The sequence below is a fragment of the Anolis carolinensis genome, chromosome 4, assembly GCF_035594765.1.
Source record: "Anolis carolinensis isolate JA03-04 chromosome 4, rAnoCar3.1.pri, whole genome shotgun sequence".
NCBI lineage: Eukaryota > Metazoa > Chordata > Lepidosauria > Squamata > Dactyloidae > Anolis > Anolis carolinensis.
In genome coordinates this window covers 30,297,732-30,323,044 of record NC_085844.1, presented here as the reverse complement: position 1 = coordinate 30,323,044, position 25,313 = coordinate 30,297,732, and the positions used below count along the sequence as shown (strand labels likewise).

At 37.9% G+C, this 25,313-nt stretch overlaps 1 protein-coding gene across 3 annotated transcripts; it reads left to right on the top strand.

The window, feature by feature from the left end:
* Nucleotides 1-1,972: 1,972 nt before the first annotated feature.
* plekhf2 (pleckstrin homology and FYVE domain containing 2) lies at nucleotides 1,973-24,271 on the top strand. 3 transcript variants are annotated; one of them, XR_010005909.1, is made up of 2 exons: nucleotides 1,973-3,522; nucleotides 7,186-18,624. XR_010005909.1 is itself a non-coding variant. In XM_008108381.3 (2 exons), exon 2 carries the CDS (start codon nucleotides 20,613-20,615, stop codon nucleotides 21,360-21,362), a length of 750 nt encoding a protein of 249 aa, XP_008106588.1. In that variant the 5' UTR covers nucleotides 3,309-3,522; nucleotides 20,602-20,612; the 3' UTR covers nucleotides 21,363-24,271. The 3 variants fall into 3 exon arrangements, 2 of the variants coding, with proteins under 2 accessions (XP_008106588.1, XP_062836231.1); XM_008108381.3 differs by lacking the exon at nucleotides 7,186-18,624 and adding an exon at nucleotides 20,602-24,271 and having other exon boundaries at nucleotides 3,309-3,522; XM_062980161.1 differs by lacking the exons at nucleotides 1,973-3,522; nucleotides 7,186-18,624 and adding exons at nucleotides 3,602-3,707; nucleotides 20,602-24,271.
* Nucleotides 24,272-25,313: the final 1,042 nt, after the last annotated feature.

Sequence of the window (25,313 nt, the reverse complement as noted above, 5' to 3'; positions counted from 1 at the left end):
AAACTATCAGAGGAAGTCAGAAGAGAAGTGAAAAGGAAGAGACAATAAGATCAGAGAGAAAGAGAGAGATAAGAATACAATATATGATACGTACCTAATATTGGAATACAGTTTGAAATGTAGGTTTCATGCAAAAGAATCCCTTATATAAATTAAAGCCATTTTATCCATTGTAAATTAATTGTCAGAAGTAGGACACATGCTAAAATATTACACTGCAGAGTGTTTAGGTACAAGGTTTCACTTACGTTATTTCATTTTCCCTTACTTCCTGTTTTCTAGCCCATCACCCACCATTTCACGCTCAATTCTCATTATACTCTTTTGGGATTTCTTTTTGCTCCCTCGGGTCCTCTATTTCCCACTTCTAAATATTTTTCTACTTTTGCAAACTTTGGCTTTCTCCCAAGCAAACTGTCACTTTGCTCTTGTACTTGGATAGTGGCGTTTTGGTTACATAAGGAAAAAAGACTTGGAGAACCGAGTTTGTTAATAATACTCATGACGACATCTGGTTTAGTCAGATATTAAGCTGGAAAGTCAAGCATTGAGAATGTTTCTTATGAAATACATTGTCTTGCATAAATATACTGTCTTGACACAATGCAAGGGTGCATTTTAACAGAAGCAAAAAAGCACAACTATGCAATTTCAGAAACAATTTGATTTATTGACAAAGAACACAGTGGTGATAAACATCATAACTACTGTTTATGACTATCATAAAAAACAAGATAAATGTATACCATAGTATGAAACTGCACATTTGTCAAAGAATCAGACTTTCAAATAAACTAGACTTGCAGCCGACGCGAGGAGACAGGAATGTGCATATTTCAAGGATGAACTTAATAACCATTTTAAGGAAAAGGCCAAAGGGAAGTGATGTGTGATTAAAAGGGGCTCAACTGAAATGGGATTGGATGCACTGAAGGGAGCATGTCTGAATGATTGGTTGCATTGATATAAAGGAAGCCTTACTCCGGTTCAACACTATAAAACCAAAAAGAATGATTAGAGATACTTCTGTCCACAAACACTTACAGAAATAATGACTGTATTCTTCACGTGTCACACCCCCATACAGTCATCTCCAAAAAATCTTTATACTTAAAATATATTGTTATTAGAGACGTATTTTGTGAGCGGTCCATATATGGCAGCATGCCGCCGGTTCTGAATGTGTTTAAAGTGGTTTGAGGTTGCAGGCATACTCTCTGGGTGTGGCTTGTCATTGTGGTTGCTGGCTCTGTGATGTGTGTTTGTGGGTGCTACATGGACAATTCAAACACTGGGACCGAAAGCCTAATGTAAAAGTACAATATTTCTGTTGATATTTCAATTAGTTGGTCACTTATCATGCTATAGTTCTGTTGTCTGTCTATCTATTTATCTCTATCCATCCAGTATTTATACCCTCTTCGTCAATCACAAAATCTCAGAGAAAAAATATTCCTGGCAATCTAAATAGGACAGGACACACAAGGAACAGAGGATGGCAGTGGGGAAGGAGTTTCAATCTATCAGATGCTGCCTATTACCATTATCCATTTCCTCCCTAACTCTGAGCTCTTCCACACTGATCCTTTATCCCAGGATCTGATCCCAGATTATCTGTTTACCAGGTTATCTGGCAGTGGGGACTTATATATTCAATTTTAAAGCAGATAATCTGGGATCAGATCCTAGTATAAAGGGCTGAGTGGAAGGGCCCTCTATTAACAATCAATTTACAGCTAACCACTGAACATGGCTAGTCTTTACTGGGTTGCTTTTAGCATCTACAGCCCCTTCCACACAGCTGAGTAAAATCTCACATTTCCTGCTTTGAACTGGAATATATGGCAGTGTGGACTCAGATAACCCAGTTCAAATCAGATATTGTGGGATTTTTTGGCTTGATATTCTGGATTATATGGCTGTGTGGAAGTGCCCTTAGATAATCCAGGTCAAAGCAGATAATATAGAATATCTGCTTGGATAATCTGGATTATATGGCAATGTAGAAGGGGCTTACATTTTTCCAATTGTCTATGGCCCCTTCTACATTGCCATATAATCCAGATTTTCCAAGCAGATAATCCACATTATCTTCTTTGGATTATCTGAATCCACACTGCCATATAACCCTGAATATCAAGGCAGGTATCAGGGCAATATCTGCTTTGAATTGAGGGCCCTTCCACACAGAAGGAGCCCCGGTGGCGAAGTGTGTTAAAGCACTGAGCTGCTGAACTTGCAGACAGAACCCCGGGAGCGGCGTGAGCGACCGCTGTTAGCTCCAGCTCCTGCCAACCTAGCAGTTCGAAAACATGTCAATGAGAGTAGATAAATAGGTACCGCTCCAGCAGGAAGGTAATGGAGTTCCATGCAGTCATGCCGACCACATGACCTTGGAGGTGTCTACGGACAACGCCGGCTCTTTGGCTTAGAAATGGAGTTGAGGACCAACCCCCAGAGTCAGACATGACTGGACTTAACATCTGGGGAAACCCTTACCTTTTTACCACACAGCTGTATAAAATCTCACATTACTTGCTTTGAACTGGAATGTATAGCAGTGTGGACTCGGATAACCCAGTTCAAAGCAGCTATTGTGGGATTTTGTGCCTTCATATTCTGGGTTATATGGCTGTGTGGCATGTCCCTGAGTCCACACTGCCATATATCCCAGCAGATAATGTGAGATTTTATTCAGCTGTGTGGAAGAGCCCACACAGCTCTATATCCCAGAGTATCAAGGCAGAAAATCCCACATTATCTGAGTGTGGACTCAGATAACTCAGTACGAAGCAGATATTGTGGGATTTTCTGCCCTGATATTCAGAGATATAGGGCTGTGTGGACGGGTCCTGGGTCTATGCTGCTATATAATCCAGTTCAAAGCAGATAATCTGGATTTTTAGTCTGTGCGGAAGGGGCCTTTATTTCAAATTTCTGTAAACTTTGCCACTCACCAAAGCCTGCTCAGCCTGCTCTCCAGGACTTGGGTTCTGTTTTGGCAACAGAAGGAAAAATATTGTGCAAATAACAGAAACAGAAGACATTCAACTGGAAAAGAAAGTTAAAATTCAAGTTTAGTGTTGACATTCACTTACAGTCATGGGGGGGGGTCATTTGTAGCAAATTACAAACTTGAGCCCTCCAGATGTTTTGGACTGCAACTCCCACAATTCCTAACAGCCTACCGGCTGTTAGGAATTGTGGGAGTTGAAGTCCAAACCATCTGGAGGGCCCAAGTTTGCCCAGGCCTGGCATAGAGGCGCACAATGAGGGAGTTTCTGAAGTGCTGGTGCTTCCCTCTGAGGGGACAATCCTTGGGGCGGCCTACCTCTCTCCCAAGATGGCGGCGGCCCCGCCTCCTCCACTTCTGTGGGGCGGGATGATGGCGCCTCCTCCTCCTCCTCTCCCTCTCCTTCTCCGGGCGGGGCAGCGGGACTTCCAGCAGCAGCAACAGCAGCACCCGACGGAGCGGGAGGAGAGGAAGGAGAGCCGGGCAGGAGGGCGCTCTTCGGCTTCTCCGTAAGCAGCCTCTCGGCGTCGCCTTTTGTGGGGGAAGAGGGAGATGAGGGAGCCCTTCTTCAGCCCAGGGTCCTTCCGAGCTTCGCGGGAGAAACTTTCCCTCGCGCTCCCTGGGGAACCCGCGGCCATGTTGGGATGGGATCCTGCCGCTCGGGGATCTCTTCCGTGAGGAGAAAGCGAGGCCGGTTGGTTGAACGACGCTTTGGCCCAGGCATGGGCAAACCTGGGCCCTCCAGGTGTTTTGGACTCCAACTCCCACCATTCCTAACAGCCGGTAGGCTGTTAGGAATGGTGGGAGTTGGAGTCCATAACACCTGGAGGGCCCAAGTTTGCCCAGGCCTGCTTTTGGCCGAACCAGTGCCCACTTCCGCGTGTGTTTTCGAAGTGTGATAAACTGAGGAGGGAGGGAAACTTCTGGCCCCCAGGAGATGTTCCCCCAAATAGGCACAGCCTCAGCAAGTAGTAATTCTGATAGGTGTGTGTATGTATGTATATGTGTGTGTGTATATATATGTGTTGAAGAAGGGATTGCAAACTTCACTTTCACAATTTCTCTTGCCATTTTGCCACACCTCGCTTACTGCCTCGAAGCTTTATTCCTGTCAGTGTTGTGTACAAAACTAAAGAGGATTGATTTACACACACACACACACACACACGCACGCATATATACAGTAGAGTCTCGCTTATCCAAGCCTCGCTTATCCAAGCTTCTGGATTATCCAAGCCATTTTTGTAGTCAATGTTTTCAGTATATCATGATATTTTGGTGCTAACTTCGTAAATACAGTAATTACAACATAACATTACTGTGTATTGAACTACTTTTTCTGTCAAATTTGTTGTATAACATGATGTTTTGTTGCTTAATTTCTAAAATCATAACCTACTTTGATGTTTAATAGGCTTTTCCTTAATCCCTCCTTATTATCCAAGATATTGGCTTATCCAAGTTTCTGCCTGCCCGTTTAGCTTGGATAAGTGAGACTCTACACATGCATCACACTTCGCTTACTCCTGGGAAGCTTCATACCTGTCAAGGGTGTGTACAAAACTGAAGAAGAGGTTTTTTTTTTCCGTGTCAGGAGCGACTTGAGAAACTGCAAGTCGCTTCTGGAGTGAGAGAATTGGCCGTGTGCAAGGACGTTGCCCAGGGGACACCTGGATGTTTTAATGTTTTACCATCCTTGTGGGAGGCTTCTCTCATGTCCCCGCATGGAGCTGGAGCTGATAGAGGGAGCTCATCCGCACTCTCCCCAGGTGGGATTCGAACCTGGCAGCTTTCAGATCAGCAGCCCAACCTTCAAGTCACAAGGCTTTAACCCACTACTCCACTGGGGGCTCCGTCAAGAGGAGATTCGTAATATGTGTGTATATATAATGTGTGTGTGTGTTTGTGTGTGTGTGTGTGTGTGTGTGTATATGTATATATATATATATATGTTGAAGAAAGGATTGCAAACTTCACTTTCACAATTTCCTTATGCCATTTTGTCACAGCTTGCTTACTACTAGGAAGCTTTATTCTTGTCAATGTTGGTTGTGTAGAAAACTGAAGAGGATTGATTTACACACACACACACATATATATACACAGTCTCTCACACACACACACATACACATAAATACATGCATCACACTTTGCTAACTACTGGGAAGCTTAATTCCTGTCAACCTTGTGTACAAAACTGAAGAGGAAGAGATTCATAATGTGTGTGTATATATAGTGTGTGTGTATGTATGTAATGCTGAAGAAGGGATTGCAAACTTCATTTTCACAATTTCTTCTTGCCATTTTGCCACACCTTACTTACTACTGGGAAGCTTTATTCCTGTCAACCTTGTGTACACAACTGAAGAGGAGGGAATTGGAGGCTCCTTCTTTGGAGGCTTTTAATCAGAGCCTGGATGGCTATCTGACAGGGGTGCTTTTGAATGCAATTTTCCTGCTTCTTGGCAGGAGATTGGACTGGATGGCTCACCATGTCTCTTCCAACTCTATGATTCTATGAATTAATTCACACACACACACACACACACACACATATATAAACAATCACTTATATATACACACATGCACACATCCATACATCACGCTTTGCTTACTACTAGAAAGCTTTATTCCTGTCAAGAGGAGACTCAGAATATGTGTATAAATATAATATGTGTGTGTATGTATCTATTTGTGTGTCTTCATAAATACGTATAATATGTGTGTGTGTGTATATATATATATGTTGAAGAAGGGATTGCAAACTTCACTTTCAAAATTTCTCTTGCCATTTTGCCACACTTTGCTTACTACAGGAAGCTTTATTCCTGTCAATGTTATGTACAAAATTGAAGAGGAGGGAATTCATTTACACACATACATATACACAATTACTTAGATATACACACATATGTACATGCATCAAGCGTTGCTTATTACTGGGAAGCTTTATTCCTGTCAAGATTGTGTACAAAGTGGATTGATTTACAAACACATACACAGTCACATATGTATACACACACATACATGCATCACACTTTGCTTACTACTAGGAAGCTTTATTTCTGTTAACATTGTGTACACAACTGAAGAGGATTCATTTACACACACACATATATACATAGTCACATATATACACACATACATACATGCACCCACCCTTTCATATACACCTTTGACAGGATAAAAGCTTCCAATAGTAACAAAGTATGGCAAAAATACAAGGGTAAACTTGAGAGAGGTTTGCAGCCACCTGCCCACCCACCCCCCATTTAGAACTTCTAGCTGTTGTGGAAGGCAAACCTCACTTTGGGTTTCTCTTGTCATTTCGCCACACTTCATGTACTTACTGGAAGCTATATCTATATCTGTCAATATATATCATATATACACACATAGACCCCTCTTCAATTGACTGACAGGGCTGTCTGGAAGGGCCGCTAGAATTGTAGTTTAAGATGATAACTCTGGCAAAAGCCTGATTATAACGCTTAAATGTTAATGTATTTACTTAACTTTTGAATAGTCACCATAGTTCCTATGTTTGCTGCTAGAGAGCATTTACATTATGGGGGAGGGGGGGGAATACCCTGTACAAAAGAGGCAGGATGTCCTGTATTGCTGTTGTACATAGACGACCATTTAAACCTCGACTTAAAATTGTAGTTTCAGGTTGAATTTGTAGCTCTGACGTAAATCCTTATTATAAGTTTTAAATATGAATGAGCTTACATAACCTTTGAATAATCACCAGAGCTATTATATTAGCTGCTAAAAATTGTGTACATTTTTGGGGGACATTCTATATTAAGGAGGCTGGGCATGGCTTTGCAGACCTCCTCCTCGGAACAGTAAAGAAAATGGTGACAGAATGTGATGCTTTTATCTCATTGCTTTTCCTCCCCCCCTCCCCACTCATTTTGGAGCCTGAAAAGTTAATTTGAAGCAAGTCCTCCCCAGTCATGTTTCTGTTTGAAAAGCAGTGCCTCCCACTTTCCACTCCTCAATGTCATTTTGTCTGTATTTGGACTGAAAACCAAGTGTCCTCCCCGCCCTTAGCAAAAAAGGGGAACCCTTTCCTCATTTTCCAGACCTCAAAGAGAATTCCCGCTTAGTTTTATCCGTTCTCTATATTCCCCATGCCATGGCTTTTCTTCCTTGTTATTTTATAGCCCTGGAACACATATCACGTGAGACTGTTTGTGGTGGAAGTAAAAGTGAAAAGAAAAGGCATGTGTATTGGCTTTCTGCTTCCAGGCTAGAGAGATTTCATGGTGGTGTGTGATTGTTTTGCATCAGAAGAAGGCCGGGAACTTCCTGAGCCTGTCAACAAGATTGGCTAAGCAAGTAGATTCAAGTTTGAAGGAAGTTAGCTGTGTAATGTCTTGGGCCTGCCCTAGGTGATGTTCACATCCTTGCTTTTTTACTCCCTTTTCTTTTAAATATTTTGTTTGCATCCTCATGCTAATGAGTTAAAAAGTGATCAACTTTTAATAAGAAATTATATTTATTTTTAGATCTTCTTGTTGTCTGCTTTTAAGTTGTTTCCAACATGGCAACGAACCTATCATTGTTCTTTTTTCTGGTAAGATTTGTTCAAAGGTTGAGAGAATGTGATTTGCCCCAGGACTTCAGTGGTAATTCAGTGCTCAAGCCACTATCTATCTGTAATTTAAATTTTATTTACTTCTGAATGTAGAAGAGTAATACCTGCTAAAAGAAAACTTAAGATTGTTCCTTACATTACTATACAAATGCACACTTTAAAAAGTTTGTATTATTAGTGTGATCATGCCAGGAACAAATCCACAACATGATAAAAGTGCAGGTATAATCCACACATTCAACTGAATTCTAAAGAGAACCCCAGATTTTGTCATTTTATATAAAGGACAACACTTTAGTAGTCATTGAACATAATGGGTTTTGGGCATGGTCAGATTTGATATCCATGGGGGTCCAGGAACCAAGGGCTCTCATGTTTGCTTAAAAAAACACAAAAAATAACATAAATGGGTCAGTCTGTTCCAGTTTCCTGTTATTGTGATAATCAGCTTCTTTTAAAATGTTGCTTGGCCTGTAAATAATTTTCTTTTTCTGTATTTACTGTATGTGTATATATTTCTATAAACATATATAAGCAGACAAATATATTCCTGATTGTTGTTGGTGTTGGTGGGTGTTGATTTCCAAGTCACCTACCCTAACGTCAGCAGCTCAGCTCAAGCCTTGCAGATTCAGAGCTGTGGTTTCCTTGATTGAGTCTATCCACCTGGGATGCGATATTCTTTTTGTGCTGCCTTCTACCTTGCTGAGCATTATTGTTTTTTCCAGTGAGCTGTGTTTTCTCATGATTTGACCAAAGTGCGACCGTTTCATTGTTCAGGCTAGAATTGCTTTTTTTTTTTCTTTTTTAACAGTCCACAGTATTAATCTGTAGTACTATTCTCTGCAACTGCATTTCAAATTAGTTGATTCCTTCCCTATCTGCTCTTTTCAACTTTCTTGCTTTCACAACCATACATAGAAATGGAAAGTATGATGGCTTGTTTTCTTAATGTAAAATTGTTTTTGCACTTTTTTAAACAGTTATTCCAAGCTTAATAGTTTCTGCTAGTAGAATGGTGTCATTTACATATTTTAAATTGTAAATGTTCCTTTAATTTTCACACTCTTTAATCATGCTTTACATATGATATATTTTATTAAGTTGTTTTTATTTAGTTATTTGCAGACTTGTGAAGCTATAATTGGTTATTTAATCTCCAAAAAGTGTATTTTTCTGCAAGGACTAGGATTCTAAATGTTTGGTTAGATGATGTCCAAGTCAGATAGTTGTGTTATTAAGACAAATAAAGTATACCCTTGAAGTGTTCAGGAAACAATGACAAAGTTCCTTGAGTCAGACTGTGTAGTACCTACTTATCATAGCAATAGCAGTGATATCACAAATTCGGGTAGGCTGAAATTGCAGTGGGAGACTCAGTGATTTCATAGGCTTAGCATATATTGGTCCTCCCAGGAAGGAGGAATTGTGAAAGTGTGGGTGACTTACTGAAGCCCAATGTGGGTATTACTTGTCCAGCAGAATGAATTTTAAAGTAACCCATAATCTTTTCAATTAATGCTATTCCCTTCAAAGAGTAGAAAACACATATTGGAGCTTCATGGGTATTTTTGAAAAAGTTTCACACACATTTTAAATTCCTACCAAGATCTTACACTATGCATTGTGTCCTTCGCTATGCCCCAAACATTCTTATGCAGGTGCATATGTGAAAAACTTTACTAATTCAATCACAGTAAATCTATTTAATCAAAGAGACCCGTACAAGTCTCAATGTCTCAGGATATAGGGCAGTATAGATCCAGCCTAAGAGACCAAGGATCAGATCTCCATTCAGGCAAAGAGACCTACTGGCTAACTTTGGGCAAGTAACTCCTTCAGTCTTAGAGGAAAGCAATGGCTAATCTCTGAATAAATCTTTCAGAAAACCTATGATAGGGTTTCAGTAAGACAGAATTATTTTGGAGGCATATAACAAACAGTAATGGATATGTATGTGTAATGCACTGTGGACTAGGACAGTGCTTCTTATGCTATGTGGACCCTCAAGTCTGTACCCATTGGGTACAGTTGTTTCTTTCTTTTCTAGATACTTGTTAGAGACCAGCGGCCAATTGTGCAGGTAATAACTAGTGTTAGTCTTAAGAGAACTTTAAATAATGCTGTACTAGGATATTGATACTGGCATTAAATAAGGGAAAACATACAATAACTTCCATCCTTCCCTAAAATAGGCAGTCAAACTGCATTAGTATAAATCTGGTACTATTTGTGAGAGGAACTCACAGCCCAAACTTATTTTATTGGAGCTGCTTTGTTTCTTATTTGGAACAATTTGCAGATCTATAAAAGCTTGACTCACCTTTTACTGAAGTAGATTTTTCTGCTTAAATTTCCTTTGGCATTGAACAATCCTTGTGCAGAAAGGACAGTTCCATTGTCTGAGAAAGTATATATATATACAGTGTATATATTTGTAATTGGATGCTGTTCTATTCTGCTTTGGTCAGACCTCTCTTGGAATACTGTGTTCAGATGAAGGTGACTAAAAATCTAGAAATGGTGCCCTTTGAGTAGTAGCTTAAAGAGTTGGGTATGTTTAGCCTACAAAAGATAAGGATGAGAAGAGACATGATAGCCATAGTTTAATATTTGAAAGGCCGCCATAAGGAAAAGGGAGCAGAGCAGACCTGTTTTCTGCTGCCCTGGAGACTAGGACTTGGAACAATAGGTTCAAATTCCAGGAAAGGAGATTCCACCTGAACATTAGGAAAAACTTCCTGACCGCGAGAGCTGTTCCAGAGTGGAACTCACTGCATCAGAATGTGGTGGAGGCTTCTTATTTGGAGGTTTTGAAACAGAGGCTGGAGGACCATCTCTTGAGGGTGCTTTTATTGTGCTTTTCCTGCATACGAAGGGGTTGGATTGGATGGCCCATGTGGTATTTTCCAACTCTGTGATTCTATGTATACTATAAATACTTTTAATAATTTCCTTATGGATCTTTATTCACTGGATAACAAAACAAAGTTGAAATATTTTCCTTGGATCTGTTACATGGTTTATTTTTCTTGAACTTTATTTTGGAAAGTCAAACTGATGCTAACTCTATTAGTAAAACGTCCATTAATTGTGTTACCATTTTTAAAAAGCCACTTAAATTAGCCCTTGTATGTGATGTCTGTTTGCATTTTTTCATATGCATTGTTTGTATGTGCTTTGAAATTGTGAGTTATAGTGACCCTATGAATTTCCTAGCTTCAGACAATAGTTTTTCTGGTTCCCAGTCTTTTGATTTGTAATACAAATCTATTTTCACATTGTCCCTAAATTATGCAGCATGTTCTTCAGATCTTATTATGAGACTATGGTTAGTTAATTTTTGATTTTAGCACTTACCATTTTTTTTCAAATCAGCAGTCAAATTGTGACATGATTTGTGTCACAATCTGCTTCTGGTATTTGCAGAGAGAATGAAGTTTCTCCATCTTCTTCCCATTATACAGTCTATTTGATTTCTGTATTGACTATCAGGTTGTGTCCATGTGTATAGTTATCTCTTTGATTGCTTGAACAACTGTTGGATTCACAAAATTAACTCAGTCTCTCTTCTGCTTCATGTTTTGATCCTAAGCCAAATTTCCTATAACCTTTGATTCTGTTTTGTTTTTTACTTATGCATTCTAATTGCCCATGAGTCACAAGTCCGGTTTTGGCATGTATCCAGTACAGAATATTTCAGTTTTTTCTGTCTCTGCAATTGGAGAACGCTCATCAATTTGGGCAAACTTTTGTTGTATTTTATGTGTGTTGTGTTGCACTTTTGTTGCCATGTAAGCCGCCCAGATTCTCTTCTGGGAGATGGTGGTGGAATATAAATAAAGATATTAACTTGAATTATTATTGTATTGATTGGTTTTTACTGAAGCCTTGTTATGATTTAGTAAGACATTGCATTATATCCTTTGACTATTTTTGTTACATCTCTACCCACTATTAATGCCATGCCATTTACTGAGGAAAACACTTTCCTTGAAGTTTCTAGTCTTTGAAGTGTCTTAGGCTAAAATGTATGTTTTTGTGGTTTTTTTTCCAGTAAAGTATATATCCCCTTTCCCAGTTTTCACATCTATATTTAAGACTGAGGTGTTCCTTCAAGCATAGTTAAAAGGTTCAGTTTTAACTGTGCAAGATAAGGGGATATAAATATGGTATAGAATGCTTTGGGATCACTAAACTGAACCAAATAGTGTATATTAACTTGGAGTCTTTGGCTAAATTTTTCAAATTCTCCATGCCATCAAAAAATGAGCTCAGTAAATTATATTCATTCACACACACAAGCACACACAGGATTTGTTTGGCACTTTTTCTAGAACAGGGATGAGGATTGTATTCCCTTCCAGATCTTGTTGCAGTTCTCATTAGGGTGACTCCCACTTCTGGGGAAAATATAGGATAGAAATAAAATAAATAAAATTAACTGTCCTAGCCTTCAAAGCCAATGTTGAAAGATGATGGGAGTTGCAATTCAATCTATGATGGCATTTTGTCTTCTTTCTTTTAGAGAATAATTCCATTAGTTTTTATTTTAATGCCTACTATTTACCAAGTTACTATAGCAGCTTACAAAACTTAAAAATTAAAACAAGTTATAGTGAAAGCATTAGATACCACATTTATGTGATTCCATTTTCAAATCCAGTTTGTGAATGTTTCAGTAATGGCATCATTTGTTTCCATAACCTACTTAAATTTGTTATGATGATGATACTTTGTCATGTAATTATTTTTCTTATAAGGACTCTAATGAAAATGTATTCAGGTGAATATGCTGCACCTACAGTGATTAATGTTGGAATGAAATGGAGAATATGTGTATATACCGTATGAAGTCCCTATATGTTTTGATGGCTTTGTAAGGGCGGCATTTTTGTCTCATGCTGGTGATAGATATATTGAAAAGGTTTTAGCAGTCACATTGTAGGTGTGACAGATTTTTACTCTTGGAGTGACTATTCCTGCCATTAGAGGGATGTTCTGAATGATCTTTTTGTGAAGTATTGGTCCTTCTCTTCTACAGATAAAGAATTGAAGGTTACAGACTACTTTCTTTTTCAGTGACTATTAAAAGCTTGGTTGAGTTTCTGTAGTGAAACATTAAACCTATGAAATAGGATCTTTCATGATCGTCCCCTGAGAGTGTTTCAGAGCCATGGAGAAAGCAGATGTCATGGCTATGAGTGTTTGTGTGTGACTTCAGGTTGCCTGTTGACTTGGGGTATTTGAGCCCATGGCTATTTCCCTTTCTCTTATACTGGATAGGCCAAAAGTCACTAAAGGATTTCAGTATTAATAACTACTTTATTTTTTGTTTTTAATTTACAATACCATAGTATCATATGCATGAAATACATTTACATTATGTGTGACAAATCAGATCTCATCCAATATTATTCATCATATCTATATATATAAAAGGATAAAAAAAATTCGGCCTAGGACAAAACAACAAAACTACACATCCCAGAAACACTAAATTTGGCAACACAACCCCTCATCCATGCCTCTACGTTCATACAACAAAAAGAAAAGAAAAATAAAGTCCTAATTAGAGGTAGAGGAATAATTGTTTTTTATCCAATTGCTGCCAGTTACAAGGCTAAACTCTGCCCACTTGGTCTCCTAGCAACCTACTCAGCCCAGGGACAGGCACAGTTAGTCCTCAGGCCTCTTCCACACTGCCTATAAAATACAGATTATCTGATTTTAACTGGATTATATGGCAGTGTAGACTCAAGGCCCTTCCACACAGCTATAATACCCATTTATAATCTTATATTATCTGCTTTGAACTGGATTATCTTGAGTCCACACTGCCAGATAATTCACTTTAGTGTGCATTTTATACAGCTGTGTAGAAGGGGCCTCATATAATCCAGTTCTAAGCAGATAATATAAGATTATAAATATACAGTAGAGTCTCACTTATCCAACATAAACAGGCCGGCAGAACGTTGGATAAGTGAATATGTTGGATAATAAGGGATTCAGGAAAAGCTGATTAAACATCAAATTAGGTAATGATTATGCAAATTAAGCACCAAGCATTATGTTATACAAGCATTATAAGCACCAAGCATTATATTCTACTGTAATATGAAATAATTACTGTGGTAATCCAGTCCAACCCAATTCTTCCATGGAGGACACAATCCAAGCACGCCCAACAGATGGCCGCTCTCAATAATAATAATAATAATAATAATAATAATAATAATAATAATAATAATAATATCATACAGTCATATGGTTAGGAGACACCCCTAAGGATCATCCAGTTCCACTTCCTTCTACCATGCAGGACGACACAAACCAAGCACTCCTGACAGATGGCCATCCAAGGTCTGCACAGTAATAATACAAATCGAATAATAGAATCAGATAGTTAGGAGAGACCCCTAAAGGCCATCCAGTCCAACCCAACTCTGTCATTGGACGATACAATCCAAGCACTCCCAACAGATGGCCAGCCAGCCTCTTAATAATAATAATAATAATAATAATAATAATAATAATAATAATAATAATAATAATAATATCATACAATCCTAAGGTTAGCAGATACCCCCCTAAGGACCATCCAGTTCAACTTCCTTATATCATGTAGGAGGACACAATCCAATCACTCCTGACAGATGGCCATCCAATATCAGCACAATAATAATACACATCGAATCATAGCATCAGACAGTTAGGAGACACCCCTAAAGGCCATCCAGTCCAACCCAATTCTGCCATGCAGGACACAATCCAAGCACTCCCAACAGATGGCCACCCAGCCTCTCAATACTAATACTAATAATAACAACAACAACAACATCATACAATCCTAAGGTTTGGAGTGACCCGTAAGGATCATCCAGATCAACTTCCTTCTACCATACAGGAGGACACAATCCAAGCACTCCTGACAGATGGCCATCCAGCCTCTACATAATAATGATGATGAAGATGATGATGATGATGATAATAATAATAATAATAATAATAATAATAATAATAGAAGCATAGAATCCAAGAGTTTGGAGAGATCCCTAAGGGCCATCCAGCCCAACCCTTTATACTATGCAGCAGGACACAATCAAAGCATTCACAACACATGGACAACGTATAAATACTATACAATACTACACAGGGACATAGACCCCCTCTACCCTCACCACTTTCACAGTACACAAACAACCAAATGCATACTAAACATAAAGACAACCATACAATAGACATTCAATACCACCGTTACCTCAACAAGTTCTCACCAATACCACCAGACAATACCACAGCAACGCGTGGCCGGGCACAGCCAGTACAATATATATTAGACCCCCTTTAGCCCACCCTGTACATATGAGACCTTCAGATGTTTTTGTGTGTTCAGGATTGTTTTCATTTCCTAGATTTTTTCGCCTGTGGTAACATTACATTCTTGTTGTGTTCCTGTAAAGCTCTGCCTTTACAAATAGTTGACATGCAGTTGGATAAGGATTTATAATTCAGAAATAGCAATTTCTTTAAAGGAAGGCTGGATCAATTCAATCTTTCTTACGAACTATCAGACTGTATAATACTATGCAGCACATCATTAAAAGAAATATGGATAAGGTACAAGTGCTTTGAGGACATCATTAGGACCAGATGGGCAGTGGTTCTTGCTTTTTCAGAATTCTCACAGGAGCAATACAGTCAATCTAGCATGAAATACACATGGACTTTTCTTGCTCTACAGTTAGAATTGTAAGATGCCTTACCTTACTTTGTTTCAAAATGGATGAGGTAACTTGGAATTAAGCTATGTTTGTGGGCTTGTTCGTTGGCCATCTCTACTCTGTACCATATCCCATTTTTGTTTTTGATTTGGTAAAAAGGCTTTTAAAAACCCCACCATGGAAGAAATAGCTAAATCAGCTGAGAACCATAAACTTGTTGTAACACTGGAGAGTTTGTAATCTTGTAAAGTCTTCAATGCAAAACAATTTTTTGTGTGTGAATCTTTCCAGGAATTTCCACAGCCAAATAAAGGAAAGCTGCTTCCTTGAAAATTCTTACGAATAGGATATTTTGTGATACTGAGAAGCTTGAGAGAATTTGGCTGAAGTATGGTTTACTAGTACAAAACAATCAATAGAAATTGATTGAAAGCCCCCACATGCGAGCTGCTATTACTGCAAAGAATTTTTAAAAATTAATTGTGCTAAATGTATGGTATTCTACATGATGATTATTCCATTTAAACTGGCTTGTGTATCTTGTGTATCAACAGGTCTTACATAGATCTTTGGCATAGTAGTTACTTAGGTGATCTCTTGTTGTCCGAGCATGATGGCCCTCCAAGTGTAGTGTTTTGGTGGTGGATATGTAGGTGACTGTAGAGCCCTGTTCTTGACCCGCATATTCTTCCACAGTGAGGGCACCAATTTCCAGTGGAAGGCGGTCTCGGTCAGGTTTGGTTTGACATGCCTTCCTCTTGGCATGTTTCTCCCTCTATTCATGCCTCTTCAAATTCCACAGCACTATACACACAGACCTTATATTGGTGTTCAGTCTGCTGAGCTGAGCTATGAAAGTGGGAGTAAGGGTGTATGGCTGCAAATTGAAACCTCAGTCCCACTGTTTCTGATTTGTCCTTCAGGACACTTCAAATCAACTTTAGGGAGGGGGCTTTAAATGGTTCAGCCAGACAGGTCCTGGGCCTTACCAAACTACAAACCCCAGAATTCTTCAGGAGGCAGAAACCGGATTTGAAGTGGATTCATGTTCTTGTGTGATGAGTCAGTAAGTCTTTGATTTGCCTGTACTGAGTCAGGAGATTTGAAGTGGTAAGTCTACTTTTGTTCAATCAAGTTGAATTGTAGCCCAGGTACATAGAATGCTACTTAGGTATTAAAAAGAAGAATACATGGATTGTACCCTCAGACTAATTTTGGAGGATGTATATATTATAAAGTGGCATAGGGTTTAGGATGTGTTGTAAAGATTTTCATTCTATTGTTTCTCTTAGTGGTATATATAGTATGTCTTGATTTCCTTTGTTTCTTCCACACACTGGTGCATTGAGCTGAGTATTAGAGGTCCAGCAAGGTCACTCAGTGAGTTTCATAGTTAAGCCAATATTTGAACTTTCCCCTCTTCTGTTAATGTAATTTTAATCTTGTACTAAACTAACATGCTATTATCATTATTTAAATTCGTTCTGCAATCCACCTGCATACTCATGCATGCCTAACTAGTATATTTGGTATGTACTATGGCAGAGAAAAGAGACAGGAGCAGTTTTGGAACATTGTTTGTTCTACGGTACAAGTACAGCAGATCTGCCATATCTGTTGACTTAACTAACAGTGGATCCATTTTTTTAAAATACAGGGGTATTGGCATTGGATGTTCTTGCTCATTTGTTTTTGTGTCCTCTGGAAGCTATTTTCTATCCTGTGATTGGTGGCTGAGGCAAGCAGCTTCTTCAGGGACACTCCCAATTGAGAATGAATGAACCAATAGCTCCAAGCTGTGACTCCCTTTCCATTTTACTCCAAGATGAAATTTTCCAGAGAAGATGAGAAGAGCAGAATTATTGGGTGAGAAGATGAATCGGGGCTTGGAAATATAGCTGGGTTATCTTCGTACAGTGTGAGGAGTGAAGGCCTGGTGCAGGAGAAGATACAGAGAGGAGCAGGGGAACAGAAAGAATGCATTGATGAGACTTTGAAATGTGTCTGGGGCATCTTGGTGGAAGGTGGGAAGACTTAAGGCCAATTACTGTGTTCCCAAAGAAGCTGCTCACTGCTGAATGAATGATCAGAAGTACCATTGCCTATGATGCCCTGTCCCCAGTGTTCAGGATTTGTTGTGCTGCCTCCTCTTTTATCCTTCACCCACGTTCACATAGGGATTTTTTTTAACAGTCTTTTATCCTGTTTCCCCGAAAATAAGACATCCCCAGAAAATAAGACCTATTAGAGGTTTTGCTGAATTACTAAATATAAGGCCTCCCCCGAAAGTAAGACCTAGCAAAGTTTTTGTTTGGAAGCATGCCCAACGAACAGAACACCAGAGCATGCAGAATCGGGAAATGTATGTATCATAGATTGCTGTATATGGAAATAGTGGTAGTAACAAGAATATCTTGATAGGATTCACAGTTTGTCTGGTTATGCTGGTTCGTGTTGACAACTACTGAACAGTGTATAATAAATGTTCATTTTTTTTGGTTCAATAATAAATATGAATTCTTCTTCATGGAAAAATAAGACATCCCCTGAAAGTAAGACCTAGCACATCTTTGGGAGCAAAAATTAATATAAGACACTGTCTTATTTTCGGGGAAACACGGTAGGGTTTGGAATTTGGTGCAGGGTAATGAGACAGGGGGAGCCAAACTGTCGTGTTTTTGTGGCAGCGCGAGTGTTTCCCCATACTTTTAATGCCTAGGGCTTGTGAGGCTGGCAAAATAGGTATTGGAGGGGCCATTCATTACTTGTGCATTGCACTTTCCCTGTCTCAAAGTTAAAGAGGAAGACAATGACAAGTTCAGGAGTATGAGGAAGAAGTCCTTTGGGATAGGTGCCAAATATACATAGTTAGCATAAAGTAGATCAGATTGGGAATTCAGACTGAAACAAGATACAGTAGAGTCTCGCTTATCCAGCCTTCACTTATCCAATGTTCTGTATTATCCAACGCAGTCTGCCTTTTAATAGTCAATGTTTTTGTTGTCAATTTTCAATGCATTGCAATGTTTTGGTGCAAAATTTGTGAATACAGTAATTACTACTAACGTTACCATGTATTGAACTACTTTTTCTGTCGATTTGTTGTAAAACATGATGTTTTGGTGCTTAATTTGTAAAAATCATAAAGTCATTTGGGCAAACAGAAGGTCAGCTGCCTGTCCTCCCATCCTTTTTGCCTTGTTTTTATTTATGTTGCACTTTGAAATGGTCATATGACTGGTCAAACAAATAAATTATTATTATTATTATTATTATTATTATTATTATTATTATTATTATTATTATGTCATTTGATGTTTAATAGGCTTTTCCTTCATCCCTCCTTATTATCCAACATTTTCACTTATCCAACATTCTGCTGACCCGTTTATGTTGGATAAGCGAGACTCTACTGTTCAAATGGGCTTACAAAAGGGTAAATTTTGGAGAAAAAAAGATAAATAACAATTCCTCATTAAAACCAATTACTAACGAACAGTTTCATTGCTAGCCATTTGTGTTCTCTGCTGCTGGAGGTCTTCAGAGATTTGACAGATGTTCTAGCTTTGGATTTTAGTACTGAACAGTTGTACCAGGTTACCCAATCCCCAGATGTTTGCCTGCAATCCTCAGGAAGGATGTTCTACAAATGTTTGGCTACAACTCTCTTACGGTGGAGATGTATATATAGGACATCAGATTACTTTGCTTTATCTAAAATTTATTTGATGATCTTCTTGGGCCCTTTGAACTTTTTATTACAACATTTGAGAAAGGAATTTTAATTTTGAGGATAACGAATAATGAATTTCTTTGCCCAGCTTAGCAATTTTTCTCAAACAAATGTTTTTCTTTTTCATGTATTTCATTCAAATTGAGAATTTATTTCAGCAGAAAGTTGTTGCAAGCTGTTGCAGAAAACAAACTGATAAGTAAAGTTTCCCCACAGAAACATCTTCTATTTAAGTTAGAAATTTTCATACATTTACCTCTGGTACCTTGCATTTTAGTTTCTTCCTCAAAAGACATATAATGACAAAAAGTTAAAGTCTTTTCTATTCTTTGTGTATTGCAGATAAACAAACAGATAATCAGTTTCTTGTTTCGTCTTCCATTTTTAATAGGACATTATCCTCAGATCAAACTTTTTCATTCTCCTAGATTTCTACATTTTGGCTACAAACTACTATGAAATCAAAACTATTCACGCATATATACAGATTTAATGTGTTTAAGTCCTTCTTCCACCAGTGCCAACATAGTCATTTTTTAAAATGTAGTTTAAAGGGTTGTAGAATTCAAAGACATAGCTTTCATAGTTTTCGAAAGCAGATGCTACCTACTTCATTCTATCAGTCTACAAGATCACTTTTCACCCTTTTAAATGATTGTACTAGTAATGATTACATTTTCTAATAAGTAACTTCTATTCCTCCTTTTTGTTCAGAGAAAATTTAAACCTTTGTTCAGGGAAGATTTAAATACAGACGTGTATAATAGATGTTTTGTGGTTTGGGGATGAATGTATAAGACTAGTGGGACAGATATAAAATTAACTGTAGAACTGTGATAGTAACATACAGTATTTGGGAAACAAACTCATGGTGCTTGGATTTCATTTTTATGTGCATTTTGAAATGTTTGTATTAAATTCCCCCAAATATTTTGTGCCCCAGTGTTATTGAAACATGTTTGTGATTTGTTTGTGGGTATGTAACTTGTATTTTTAAAGATTAACTCTAACTATAAATCCTTTGTATTGCATTAAAAACATAAGGCTATTCCTGAAAAGGAATAAGACCAGGTGACTTCACAACCTCTGAAGATGCCTGCCATAGGTGTGGGCGAAACGTCAGAAGAGAATGCTTTTGAAACATGGCCATACAGCCTGGAAAACTCACAGCAACCCAAAGACCACGTTGCTTTGTAGAATCCATGCAGTATCCAAATTGTTTCTAAATTGCAGCTTAATTGTTCATTAGTGTCAATCTCTTAATGATTGTAGGAAAGCAGGATCAGAAGGGTAGAGTAACTTGGCTATGTATTCAGTCATTTTAAGTTATTAGTTAATTGAAAACCACTAATCAGAGCTATGTGGTCAGTGATTTGTGTTAAAAAGTAATGGATATTATGGGAAGATGGTTTTCAACAACATGCAATAAGTGGCAACATTTGGGAGGAAACGTTTGGGAGGAAACATAGCTTCTCTTGGCTAAAGGATTGCAGTGATCTAAAAGTATTTTCCTTTGTTTTAGGATTATAAAAAATGGTGGATCGCTTGGCAAACAGTGAAGCAAATACAAGGCGAATAAGCATAGTGGAAAACTGTTTTGGTGCTGCTGGACAGCCTTTAACTATTCCTGGCCGTGTACTGATTGGAGAAGGAGTACTAACAAAGCTGTGTAGGAAGAAGCCCAAAGCACGGCAGTTCTTTTTATTCAATGATATTCTTGTCTATGGCAACATTGTCATCCAGAAGAAGAAATACAATAAACAACACATCATTCCCCTGGAAAATGTAACTATTGAGTCCATCCAAGATGAAGGGGATCTCCGGAATGGATGGCTTATCAAGACCCCCACTAAATCTTTTGCTGTGTATGCTGCCACAGCCACTGAAAAATCTGAATGGATGAACCACATAAATAAATGCGTCTCCGATTTGCTTTCTAAAAGTGGGAAGACTCCCAGTAATGAACATGCAGCTGTCTGGGTACCTGATTCCGAAGCTACTATTTGTATGCGCTGCCAGAAAGCAAAATTTACTCCTGTCAATCGTCGACACCACTGCCGAAAATGTGGGTTTGTTGTATGTGGGCCGTGTTCTGAAAAGAGGTTTCTTATTCCCAGTCAATCTTCCAAACCTGTGCGAATCTGCGACTTCTGCTATGATCTCCTTTCCACAGGAGAGATGGCTACATGCCAGTCTGGGAGATCAGACTCTTACAGTCCATCACTGAAGCCTCCTTTAAATGATATATCAGATGATGACGATGATGATGACAGCAGCGACTAAGCCATGAAAGAGAGTATTTTCATGTTGCAACTGGTATTTGAACTTGAATTTCTGTATGAGGAAACCTCTCGTAACAGACTCTTTTGAAAGAGGCCAGCCTAGCCATAAAACTTGCCTGAAAAACCTTCAGCTCAAATGTGCCTCAATATGAGAATCTCTTAGATCTATCATTACTTTTTTCCCCAGGGACAGACAGTTGTGAATATATCATTTTCCAGCATTGTATACTTGATTTCCTCTGTAGGGGTGAGTTAATCATTTTTCCCTTCCCCCATTTTTCCCATGAAGCAATTGAAAAATCAAGCACAAATTTTGTTTTCTTTTTCTACCAAGAAACAATTCCTTGCTGTTTGTCAATGTCATCTTACGGTTTACTTTTCATATTAAGGTGGAACTAAGCCTGCTCAAAACTGTGGTATTTTGGTTAGCACATTGAATAGGACATCTTAACGAGATTTTGAAACTGATGACCCTTTGTAAAATAAATGCATACTGTAATGCCATTAACATTTTAAAATATTATGCAAGATGTCATACACCAAGCAGTGCCTTGTAATGACTGCACTGTTGCAGGAAGAAACTAATGTGTTTTACTCTCTGGCATGCAGCAAACTAAGAAATAGTTGGTGCTATTGACAATAATTGTCCCTTGCACACAAAAAAAATCATCAGGATGTTGGATTAAAACAGATATAGCACTGTTGTGGAGTCCCTATTATGAGCTCCCATAAGTGTGGTGCATCCACAACAGGAACAAAACTTCTGGACTTAATGACTTATAAGAAAGTAGATCTCTTTCAAATAGTTCTGATATTTTACTACTTTCAAAATTAAGTGTTTATAGTTATCAGGTATTGGTGATTGAGAACTGTATTGCTTTGGATAATGGTATGTGCTGTAATGTTTTTGATTTCATATTTATAAAACCTAATTTGTTGAATATGTCACTAACCTTTTAAGCTTGAGGAGCGGGTTTTTTTAAAACAAGCAGAATGTGTTTTTAAAGCACAACATGAAAAAATGTCCCAGTCATCCAGCCGAAAAAGATGCTTTCAAAACGTCCATCCTCTGTACACAACTGACCTCGAGATAGAAATGAACTGCAGATGACTTCATTTAAAATATATATCCAGGAGCAGGACAAATAATGCAAAATGTGTTTCCAATAAAGTATTTACTTTTTACTTTTAACAACATTCTTTTCTATGATGATGTTAGTTTTAGAGAAATACCAATTTAGCTCTGTGAAGTTTTGTAAAACCTTACCTGAGACATATCTATATTTTTATATAACTATAGTATATTCAATCAGTTTATGTTCAGTTTCCTGTGATAACTGTGCAGGAAGTCAGGAATTTATATCTGAAAATTTATAAAAAGTGTTGAATGTTGTTTGTACAAAAAAAAGAATAGTATAGACAGTTTCTGCACTGTGTGCCTCATCAGGCAGTAGTTTGGGTCTATTTATTGAATAAACAATAATTTCTGCATCTTGCACTAGTCTCCCAGTCTGTAATCTGGCTGCTGTAGTACAGATGTCAGTGTTGGAAAAAAGTGAGGTGATTGTATCGGTGATGTGGAACAATTTGCATTTACGTTGAGTGTATGTTGGGAAAGGTTTTGTACAGATTGTGCAGCAACAGCGCCCAACAGATTATGCCTGCTCAGAGCAGTAGGACATAAATTCAACAATTATTTACCAACTAGATTAGTCAATTGCTGAATGTTAAGTCAACATTTATTAAAATCTCCTTTAGCTGGGACTAACAACTAGATTTTGATCTGGCTGTCCAGCTGATATTCAAATATCTGCATAGTGGTAGCATCGGAGGGACTATAATTAGTTCACATGGCAGTTCAGAGAGGAATATGTTTGATCATATTTTCTGAGAAATTCCATGAACCCACACAACTGGTCATATGACCTATTCAGACAAAGCTTGTGAAAAGACAGTGTTTTAAATGAGCCATCTAAAATGTGATAAAATGTTTTGATTAGGTTGACCATTTTACAGTATGCTCGAAGATATACATAACAGTAAGCCATGGTTGCATTTTACAACAAACCTTGGTTTTTCATACTCTCCTTTCTCCTTCAATGCACGCATTGACTGGAAGGTTTATTTTTAACTTACATGAATTTAGTGTGCTGTTTTATTACCAAACCTTGATTAACAGGGAGCATGCAAGTCTGAATCTTACTGAGGCTAACCCATGTTTTTGGCAGTTTCTCTAAGTTTCTTTGCTTTGTTCTGCAACAGGCATAATCAAACACTAAAAACCAATGGAGCAATTATTTGTAGTTGATGTCTGGAAATAGAGGATTTTAAAGAAAACCACAGTATGCAGTGCTTTTTGTGTTTTTTTGGAAGAAGTCCACATAAATAATTGAGGCTTCCCATCCAAGTTAGCATTGGTAGGAGTTGGCTATAAGGATAATCAGTTTGTTTTGCTGAAGGGATTAATTTGAAGATCTTCCCTTAGCCATATCACAGACATGAATTATGCTGAGGTAGTTCTGCTTTCTTCTACTTATCTTCTATTTTCAGAAGACCGAATATTCAGTATTGAATGTCATGCTTGTAATTGCTCAGTTATCTTTTAATGCTGCACAAATGCTTTAGCACTTTCTACTTGCAAGAAAATTAATTCTTCATTTGGCAAAAAATTTTGCCTGTTGACCTCTATCTCCATCATTATCTGTGAACTGAATTCACACTATAATTCAATTGATCCTTAAAGCTGTTACCAAATTGGCATCATAGGACAAAATAATTCTAGGAACCAGAGTTTGGAAATAGGTACCGCTTTTGTGGTATTGGTCTGAATTTCATTATGTAAGATAAATGTTTTTCTTCTGTGTTAGTCAAACTATTAAAAGGGCTTAATAAATGGTTTTATAACTTGCATTCATCAGGCTGAATTGTTTTCTTTGTGAATGTTAAACATGTTTTTCCTTTAACCCACATAATGTCTAAAGAGCAAGAGGCGTTTGTAGTGCAGCATTGAAAGAAAGACACCAGTTTAAGTAATGCTTAGGAATAGACTTGTAAATGTAAACCTTTCCTTGGAAAGCTTTGATTCAGAATAGTATAATTTTCATATAAGATGTTCATATTTATTCCTAAGAAGAAGTTGACTATGGGCTTGGAAAATTGTCTAGTAGTATGAGTTGCTGGAGGTAATGTAAATTACTGTAATGTGACTTGCCTTACTGTCCAGAACAGTGGTTCTCAACCTGTGGGTCCCCAGGTGTTTTGACCTACAACTCCCAGAAATCCCAGCCAATTTACCAGCTGTTAAGATTTCTGGGAGTTGAAAGCCAAAACATCTGGGACCCACAGGTTGAGAACCATTGGTCTAGAGCAGGGGTCCTCAAACTTTTTAAGCTGAGGGCCGGTCCACAATCCTTCAGACTGTTGAGGGGCCGGATTATCATTTGAAAAAAAAATACAAACAAATTCCGATGCACACTGCACATGTCTTATTTGTAGTGCAAAAACAACAACAACAACAAGAACAATGAAAGAACAATACAATATTTAAAAATAAAAACAATTTTAACCAACATACATTTATCAGGATTTCAATGGGAAGTGTGGTCCTGCTTCTGGCCAATGAGATAGTCAAGTTAATTAGGATTGTTGTTGTTGTTGTTGTTGTTGTTGTTGTGTGCCTTCAAGTCATTTCAGACTTTGGGCAAGCCTAAGTCTAAAATTTATTTATTTATTATTTATTTATTTACTACATTTATTTCCTGCCCTTCTCACCCCAAAGGGGACTCAGAGTGGCTTACAAATTATATGTACATACAATATATTATATTATTAGCGTAGCACAATATTAGCATTATATATTACTATATTGAACTATACCACTATACTGTAATATTATATGTAATATAGAATATATAATTAATATTATTATATGGTATTATTATTAGTGTTATAT